Source organism: Gymnoscopelus braueri (genome assembly GCF_963280865.1).
Source record: "Gymnoscopelus braueri genome assembly, chromosome: 13".
NCBI classification, from domain to species: domain Eukaryota; kingdom Metazoa; phylum Chordata; class Actinopteri; order Myctophiformes; family Myctophidae; genus Gymnoscopelus; species Gymnoscopelus braueri.
Window position 1 is genome coordinate 46,003,366 of NC_137615.1, and position 10,413 is coordinate 46,013,778.

The 10,413-nt window shown below is 38.0% G+C and overlaps 1 protein-coding gene across 1 annotated transcript in view; it reads right to left on the reverse strand.

Annotated features, from left to right (window-relative positions):
• Window positions 1-1,694: 1,694 nt before the first annotated feature.
• The window catches only part of LOC308098051 (Fc receptor-like protein 5), a 9,696-nt gene continuing 977 nt past the window's right edge, over window positions 1,695-10,413 (reverse strand). The window contains exons 2-7 of the mRNA XM_080446271.1: window positions 7,576-7,617; window positions 4,765-4,920; window positions 4,433-4,534; window positions 3,383-3,643; window positions 3,162-3,287; window positions 1,695-2,077 (exon numbers count right to left, since the gene is read on the reverse strand). Of these exons, the coding sequence (XP_080302397.1) occupies window positions 2,025-2,077; window positions 3,162-3,287; window positions 3,383-3,643; window positions 4,433-4,534; window positions 4,765-4,920; window positions 7,576-7,617 (740 nt within the window). The 3' untranslated portion in view covers window positions 1,695-2,024. The remainder of the gene's footprint in view (window positions 2,078-3,161; window positions 3,288-3,382; window positions 3,644-4,432; window positions 4,535-4,764; window positions 4,921-7,575; window positions 7,618-10,413) is intronic.

Here is a 10,413-nt window from a genome sequence, read left to right on the forward strand (position 1 = left end):
TCTTTATATATTTTTTTTCTGGGGGCCACAGGGAGTCCAAAATTTACACTGTTTAGGGGTCGGCCTTGGCAATAAATAGTCACACCAAAATAACTAAATTACACACATAATGACACTACTGCAATGTTACAGCAGTTTTAACTCTTCAAATTGCCATAATGCAGTGTCATTAACATTACATGTTACAGTACAAATATAAAAATTATATATCAGTGCATATGGTAAAAATATATATATAATAATAAAGCAAGTGGAACAACAACAGCCTTTCACAAACACAATCTTTATATATATATATATATATATATATATATATATATATATATATATATATATATATATATATATATATATATATATATATATATATATATATATATATATATATATATATAATTTATTTTTATTTTTTTCTGGGGGCCACAAGGAGTCCAAAATTGGCACAAACACTGTTTAGGGGTCGGCCTTGGCAATAAATAGTCACACCAAAATAACTAAATTACACACATAATGACACTGCATAATGACTGCAATGTTACAGCAGTTTTAACTCTTCAAATTGCCATAATGCAGTGACAATTGCTCTGTTCAGCGCAATGAATGTAGTGGCCTGAAAATCTAGTAATCTAAATCTATGAAGTAATTTGTAACTAAAGATTTTAAACAATTGTACTGGGGTAAAAAATTACTATATTGAAAAATCGATGTACTCAAGTAAAGTAAAAGTACATCAAAACTGTTTTTAAAAAAAAAGGAAAAGTACAGTATTTGAGTAAATTAACTTAGTTGTTTTCCGCCACTGCCTCAACTATTTATTCCTCTCAACTGCTTCAATTTATTTATGCTTATAAAATTACTCTCCACTCAAACACTCATTCTCTTTACTCAATAGCTTTTTGTACATTTGAAGGAACTTGTAACTACTTTTCAGCGAGCTCACACAGTTTTCTAATTCAATATAATAAGAACAGTATTTGCCAACATTACAATGGTTCCGGAATTCATGCTTTACAGTATGTGAAACTCGCGACACCATCAGTATATTAAACTGTTTTGAAGGTGTTTTCCTGTGCGCCTCCTAACCACAAACCGTTCCACCGACTGCAAAACATGTTGACCATTCTAAGGCCCATAAGATTTGATCTAGACATAAAACCCACCCAAGTGACGTCTTACCCATATGTTATGGTAAATTCTTAAACACACTGCATTATTCTGTCGAGTTAACAAACATGTTACAGTGTGTACAGACTTCTGACCACACGCGCACGCACGCACGCGCGCGCGCGCGTGTGTGTGTGTGTGTGTGTGTGTGTGTGTGTGTGTGTGTGTGTGTGTGTGTGTGTGTGTGTGTGTGTGTGTGTGTGTGTGTGTTTGTGTGTGTGTGTGTGTGTGTGTGTGTGTGTGTGTGTGTGTGTGTGTGTGTGAATGGTCTATGTAGCTTCCTGCCTTCTTTCCATTCTCTCACATGTCAATGCTGATATTTCACACATTATTAACAAAGTCAAAACAACATTACAGCCTTGATAAATGTACTATTTTAAGTATTAACATGAAACTCTGACAATATTACAATATTTACAATGCAATTAACTTTCACTCCCTACATCACCAACCTTACAGGAAACGATACCAATCATACTCATTATCATAAGAGATTGAGCAAGGGTTTTAATCTCTTCTCTCTCTGTGTGTGTGTGTGTGTGTGTGTGTGTGTGTGTGTGTGTGTGTGTGTGTGTGTGTGTGTGTGTGTGTGTGTGTGTGTGTGTGTGTGTGTGTGTGTGTGTGTGTGTGTGTGTGTGTGTGTTCAGTAAGGAGTGTAAGAACAATTGTTTCCTGGTTTCAGTTTGACTCAGGCTGAGCTTTGACAAACCACATAACAGTTACAAAGTCAAAGACGCACACACGCAAGCATGCACGCGGTGGTGTAAGCATGAGTTCCTCGCACATGTCAGATGTCAAGTCTGCCCATCAAACAGTGGACAGTGGTGACAGGCTGCTGAACCTTCAACACTTCTGATTGGCTACACAGCTACCTCCATTATGACATCGTTGACATCTCTTCTCCTCGCATTGGCTGAATAGTGAGAGAGAGGAGAGAGAGAGATAGAGAGAGAGAGATTCATGTCAGTTATATTGATGGCTATATATTGAAGAAAATAAAACTGCTTTAAGCCACGTAAGTGCGAAGGTACCCTTTTGTTTTTGTTAGCTCTTCTTATGCCGTTTTTTGCTGTTCTGGCTTAACCGTGCAGTTGTTTTTATTAAACTTGGCAATATGGTAGAAGGCTATGCTAAACTGCGAAGACATGAACCTCACAACCATTGGCTAAACGGTGGCGCTATAGCAATCAATTGAAAAATTGATAACTTTGAACAGGCATAGCTCATGAACCGTTTGACCTACAACCATGAAACTTCATTACATGCATTTCCTCATATGGAACAAATTTGCCACTGAAAAGCAGTTCAATTCAAACTCCTCCTGGGTTTTTTGAGCAATCTGCACGAAACGTTTTACACATGCACTTTGGACCAATATCTAAAATCCCTTGGAGAGAAGTTTGTATGTGAAAAAATTAAGCCTCCATGAGCCAATGAATATTCCAGTTTCATTCAAATTATTCTTCTGCCCCTAAATACATAAATGCAGAGTCATATTTTGTATCCATTTATCCATTTTAATATCCACAATCCCTCAGAAATCTGCTCGGTTCAGTTCAGTTGCATTGTCTTCTTTCTCTCAAGTTCAGTCTATTATGTTTCTATGGCTTATTGCGCATTTTGCATATTGCGTTTTGCATATTGTATTCCTTGGCCCCCGTATTGCTGCTAGCAGATATATGTATATATATATATATATATATATATATATATATATATATATATATATATATATATATATATATATATATATATATATATATAATTATTATTATTATTATTACTAGAGGTGTGGGCCGCTTTGCGACCCTAATAGTACGATTCTTAATAGTAAGATTATTGATATTATTATGATGATGACGACGACGACGACAGGTAGAGAGCCTAAATCCTATAACTGGAGGGACAGTGGGTGTGGCCCGTACATTTACCTCGTCCTGTCTCTGTGTACAAGGCCCAGTATCATGGACCCAGGTTAAGGTGCATGTTTCTCTCACCTCTAGCTCTAGCTATTTCTCTCAGTATGTAGATGAAGGTTGACACCAGGAAAGGAGTGAACACCAGCAGAATGATCATTCTGGACAGAGACATGAGTGGGGGCGTAGAGGGGTTGGAAGATGAATCTGTAAAGAGAACAATCACTTTCAGTATCCAAACACTGGTTTATCTTCTCATGTTGATAATGGTCAAATCATCTCTCAAAGGGCTCTGGACTCACTTCTCACATCCATCCAGCTCACTGGTGACTCTCCAAGGCCAGAGATGATACACATGTAGAATCCTTCATCAGACGTGTTAACATTGTGGATGATCATCTGTCCTGTAGACTCATTCCTGATTAGGGATCCATCTTTATAGAAATCAGCTGGGAGGTCAGAGGATTGATTACCTGTTGCCTTGTTTTTGGACCAGCAGCGAAGTGTGACATCACTTCCCTCCTTCACAGGAAAGGCAGGGCTCCCTAGGATCACAGCTCCAGCTAGAACCAACAGCAGGTTATTTTGTTACATAATATAGCTGTATACTTTCCTTACTCTGTATATGTAACTCAACTCTAACTGCTGTGCTGCCTCTGGGCGACTGAAATACCTCCGCAGAATCAATAAAGGTATCTATCTGTCTGTCTGTCTGTCTGTCTGTCTGTCTGTCTGTCTGTCTGTCTGTCTGTCTGTCTATCTATCTATCTATCTATCTATCTATCTATCTATCTATCTATCTATCTATCTATCTATCTATCTATCTATCTATCTATCTATCTATCTATCTATATCTATCTAGGATGTTAAGTTATGCAGTTCCTTGTTGACAGTAGAAAGCCTAGTGCCATGATTTTGGTAAACTTTTTTGTGCTTTTACCGCATTCTTCGAAGGAATCTATATTACTTCTCCACAGTAATATATGTATGTAAAATATAATTTGTTACAGCTAAGTTCTTAGTCACAACACCAGTGTTGTTGTGAAGTAGTTATTACTAAAAGGTGATCTGTTAAATACATTGCTATTTCCATATAGCTTTTCCCCCAACACTTAAAGTATACTTTTGGGTGGAAAGAAATCAAGAAAGAAAAAATAAATAAATAAATCCACTTGACTTGCAAGTTTAACACAACAACACAATACAGTGTTTGATTAGGCATAGTAAAGTAACATCATAGAACTCTTGAATGTGAATAATGTATATCTGTGTTAACATTGATAGTATGGAAATTATGACTGTCTATCCACTACAATATATTGATTATATTGATGTAGGTATATAGATTGTACCAGAGATCGAAATGTTGATGGACTGGCTGAATTCTCCGGACTCAGACTGACACCAATACATTCCACTGTCCCAATGATACGGAGTTATGATACAGGATCCTCCTACACATAGAATCACAATGAAAATAAAGAGGGATTTGAGTTAAGCCATCTGTCCACAGTATCTATCTATCTATCTATCTATCTATCTATCTATCTATCTATCTATCTATCTATCTATCTATCTATCTATCTATCTACTGTATCTATCTATCTATCTATCTATCTATCTATCTATCTATCTATCTATCTATCTATCTATCTATCTATCTATCTATCTATACGTTACATACCTTTGATGGATCCCCATCCTTTGCTGCAGGTCCCATTCTGTTTCTCAATGGTTTCTCTTTTCACAGACCACCCCAGCATAGAGTTCCCTTCTTCCTCACAGCTCAGTGAGATGTACTCACGTTCAAAGAACTGACATCTATCAGGTCTGACTCTTACTAGAAGGAGAAAGAGAGAGAGAGATATTAATATTTTATTATCCAGATTTGCTAAAAAATATGTTGATCTATCATAATTATTTTCCTACTCTGTCTCACTGTTCTCTCTCTCTCTCTAACACACACACACACACACACACACACACACACACACACACACACACACACACGCACACACACGCGCGCGCATGTCCAAATTACGCCGCACTCCTGGGTACTGCGCCCCTTGAACCCAAACACGCCCCCACGGCCGTCTTGAGTGACAGTGATGCGTCCAAACACGCCCCCACGGCCATCCTCTATGAGAACATAGGCTAACACAGTTATATATCAAGACGATGACGTGGCGCAATTATTATATTTATGCTTATATTACATAAATGCCAGGTCGGCTGCCTCTCTTAGTTCTTTTAGATCGCCTTTTAAAACACCCATCTGTTTGCTGCTGCATGCCTTTCTCAGTTATTATTTCCCCCCTTTCTCTTCTGGACGATTTTCCAATGAATGCAAGTTTAGTGACTTTAGTCTGAAGTAAGGCGATCTAAAAGAACTAAGAGTGGCAGCCGACCTGGCGTTTAGTATGTAGGCTAATATAAGCATAAATATAATAATTGCGACGCGTCATCGACGTGATATATAACTGCGTTAGCCTATGTTTTTATTTGGACACACGCCACACGTACACACACACGCGCGCGCGCACACACACACACACACACACACACACACACACACACACACACACACACACACACACACACACACACACACACACACACTCCTTAACCCCTTAAAAACTATGCCTAAAAACCTATAGTTTAACCGCAAAACAGGCTTTTCTAACAAAGATATGCCTCCTTTTAATTGTGGCAGTGGCATTTTTTACATTGGGATGGTTTTAGCACTACCTGTAAATCCTACATAACTGTAACTGTTCAAGTTTGAAGTCGGTCAGTCGAACCTTCTCGAGATATGTGAACTACATACGACGGAGGGAGACACAGACAGCGTTTTTGCTTATTTATTGTAAGATATTTAGAGCTATTTTAATCAGTTCTAGCAATTAGTTAAGTGATATGTTTTGGTGAAAACAATATGTATTTTTGTCCTGTATCCTGTGTGAGTTTTCTCTCCTGATTGGCAGGCGCGTATGGTGGGTTCTAACGTGGACCGGGCCAGATTCTTAACCCCCCCCCCCCCCTCCGCCTGCCCCGCTCGCGCAACGATGGCTGATGGTTTGACGGGGAAACCGGTTTTTAATGGCCACCCATTAACAATTCAGCCGAATGCAAATAAGCCCGACTTGAAAACAAAGGCGAATTTCTGTGGTTGGCTACAAGAGAATAGGGTGAGGGGGTGCTAATGTTGTTATGTTGATTTTGATTTTTTTTTCCCCTGGGGGAGCAGTTTTCCAGACCGGGCCATGGCCCCATTGGCCTCTATGACGATACGCCCTTGCTGATTGGATACAATATAAGGGCGGCTTCAGACTGGGTCCGTTTGAATCAAACCGTTCCCGAGTACGCTTGGCTGGCCAGCATTCACACTGGCCAAGACTCGAGACCATTTCATTTAACAGTAATGGTAAATATGTGCCTCATGGGGGCGCTGTGGACTATGGGGCTTTGGGAGAGAGAATGTCATTCACAGAAGAAAAGTCACTCTAGAGTGAATAATAAAGTTTGACTGTGTTCCTGACGTTGTCTTGAGTTATAATAACAACAGATCAACAATACACAACCAAAGCAGTGTGTGCACTGGTCTTTGAAACCTCGAAATGTAACGTCGTCTGTTAATATGATATTGGCGTCACGGACGCATCCTTGGTATTTTAGCAGTAGGCGTCACGGACTAATCCTTGGTGTATTTATCCTTATAAATACGTTCGCCACACATGTGTTTTTTGTTTATTATTTTTCACGGCTCGCGCTACTCAAACACTAGCGGGATTATTATTTCTTGTCAACATTCAAGTAGAACTATGAGAAGGTATAACCCAGCTAAAATAATGCGTCATTATAAAAAATATATAAATGATATATGATTAGCAGTCCACTTCCTTCTCTTGGTACGGATGGATTCACACTGCCGCGTTCCGTTCCCGACTCCACAGCAATCGGACCCGAGACTACCTCCCAAGGTGGTTTCGGGTACGGTACGGTGATGCGTTACGTGGAACGGTTCGCTACGTTCACACTACCACAACATCTGCCATGTGGTCCGGGGTGCGCACCCGGGACCATAGTGTGAAGCCGCTCTAATTAGGGTTTACATTTAAATCAGCTCAAATTCAATCTAAATGGGGCTATTGTTAGTGGCTAGAGGTTTACTTGGACATTTTGGGGAGGTTAAGGTTAGGGTTAAAGTTAGATTCAGGCATTTCTTTGTTGTCATCAATATAATTTGCCTCCCTTTCCACCCCTACTTCTGAATGCACTGAATGTACTAGTCCAATACTAGCAATTATACTCTTATACTCACTAAGCATATGCTACACATAGTTTTGAGGAGGTTAAGGTTTGGTTAAGTCATAGTTGCAAAAGTACCAGGAAGAAGTTGGACAGATTTGGACACAATGACGGACAAGGAAGAATGTGGCTATCAGATGGCTTTTCTCACATATAGCCATAATGCAGTGCATTGGAGTTGTCTCACCATCTGTTTGAGCAGGTCCACAACAGACGAAGAGTTGTAGCACTGTGTGAAGGGGGGGGGGGGGGGGAATACGCACGGCAGAGATAAATGGTTAATGACAGCCTTAAGACCCCTACACACTGTACGATATTTGACCCGATTTGGCTCTCGGGATATTTTTTGGGTGATCGCCGACAAAACCACCGATCTCAGTCCAGATCGGGCGTTCCTCGGCGAGGTGTTGATCGCGCAGTGTGTAAAGTACTCCGAGAAGAAACACCCCGATAAATTGCGGTCGGCGAGCGGTTCCCGATCATTTTTACTTTTCTAGCTAGTTGGATATTTGGGTTTGTCGGACCCGATGAGAGCCATGCTACAGCCAATCAGAGCACAGTACCAGCCTAGAGAAGAGTCTCAGAAGACTATATCTTATCTCGTCTTATCTTAATGCAAATTACATTAATCATAGTTAAATACACAATTACATGATTCTCCTGCATGCACCCCACAGGTGATCTAGAACTGTACAATCCATCAACAGATGACAAATTATTGTGCTAATGTTTACAACAACATAATTTTATCTATAAAACATTTTAAAACTTGAATCACTTTTTCACTCAATGTCATTCAGGTAAAAGGCCATTTTATATCATAATTACATAATGTAAAAGGGATAGTTCACCCAAAACATTACTTATTTTCTATCAATTACACACCCCATGAAACCTTGAATTCATGGAGATTTTCTAGTTTTCACGCGTTCCTGAGCCAATACATTTATTACAAGCGGAAAGATGATAATGTCTCCGGTAGTCTTCTACCGGAGCCACCGCCGGTCATCCAATTATTGGCTCAGGAATGCGACAAAAACAAAAACTTCATGGGGTGTGAAATTGACAGAAAAAAAGTAAAATTTGGGGTGAACTATCCCTTTAATCATGTGACTGTAGTACATACTGTATGTGTCCTCACAAAGAGGACCTACTGAAGTCCTTCTGCTGTTGAGTAAATCTCTCTGAAATACTTGATGATTTCATCGTCTTACTCATTAATTTTTCATTTATTTATTTATTTCGAACATAATAAAAATATAATCCTTAAATTATATTCCATGTTCGAAAAAGGAGGAGGAAGAAGTTTTGTGGAAAATTATCGGGTCCTACCCCTTCTTTGTGTATCTCAAAACAACTCAAACCTGCAGATAAATATTTTGGCTTTCAGCCCCAGTGTTTACACACTCACATCGAAAAAATATAATAGAAATCAAGCACACAAGACAGTCGAAATTATGCTCCAGATTTACACCTACATAACTTAGCTATTCTATCCAATATCTATTTAGTATGTCCATTTTAAACATTTGCTTGGAGTAGTTCACACAAAAAATTACTTATTTTCTATCAATTATACACCCCATGAAGCATTGAATTGATGGAGATTTTTTAGTTTTTTTCCGCATTCCTGAGCCAATAATTTGAGGACAGGAGACTCAAATGCAGGTCATTTGAGTCTCCTACCGGAGAGACCGGTCATAAAATTATTGTCTTAGGAATGCGATAGAAACTAAAAGATCTCCATGAATTCAATGCTTCATGGGGTGTATAATTGACAGAAAATAAGTCAATCTTTTGGCTTTAAACGTATTCCATGTCGCATTTTGTGTTAATTCATCTCTGCATTTATTTCACAGAGTAAACCCTTTTAACAGAAATACAGAGATATTTTGCATTGGTCCTCACTAACTGCTGTTACACAGACTCCTCTCAAATTGTAATGACTCTCTCACTCTAGTTTGGAACAACTTTTGGATATTACTCGGTAATAATCTTTATATTATTATTATATATATTATTATATTATATTATACATTATTTGAACTGTTTTAAGGTCAACCAGATCTTTGAATTTGAGTGCTTTTAGCTTGATAAAGAGTTGGTTTGTTGGTTCTCTGTAAGTAGTTTTATTTACAATTCTTATGGCTCCTTTTTGGAGGATGAATATTGAATTAGTATTTGTTTTGTACGTGTTTCCCTACACGTCCATACGTTACATGGGAGTATAAAGGAACAGTACAACATGTGTATTTAAAAAATCTTTGACTTTATATTATATTGCAATTGACTTCGCTATTTTAGTTATATAATATATGTGAGGCTTCCAACATACTTTATTTATTATCTTATTACTCCAATACATTTGATTTCAGTCACTTGTTCAATTTCTATTTCATATATTGTGAGGTTTTTGTTTATATTAATTATACGATTCCCAAATATTATGAACTTGTTTAACTTAAATTTAGTGTCAATGTATTAGAATCAAACCAACTCTTTAACCTTTTCAATTCCTGTTCCACTGTTTCCAAAAGTTGTTCCAAATTTGCTCCACAACAAATCAAGTTTGTATCATCCACAAATATTATTGTTTTCAACCCCGAGGAACCCCACATTTAACATTCAACAATTGTGATTTACATTTATTTATTTGTACAGGTTTCTATTTTGCAAATAGCTACTTACCCAAGAGAGAGCTAACCCTCTAATTCCATATTTTTCTAATTTTTGTAATAACAAGTCATGATCCACAGTATCTGCTTTATTGAGGTATAGAAATACTCCTATACTGTATATAATCTTTGTTTACTATTGCCATAGTTACTGTCTCAACAAATGCCATAAGTGCATGTGATGTTGTCCTATTAGCCCTAAAACCGTATTGCTTTTCAAATAATAGGAGGAAGGAGGGAAACAGGTCTGTAATTTGTGAGTTTGTCTCCAGCCTTATTGATATGACTTTTGATATTTTCATCTTATTATGGGAAATATTCCTGTTTTTAATGATTGGTTAGGCTACAGA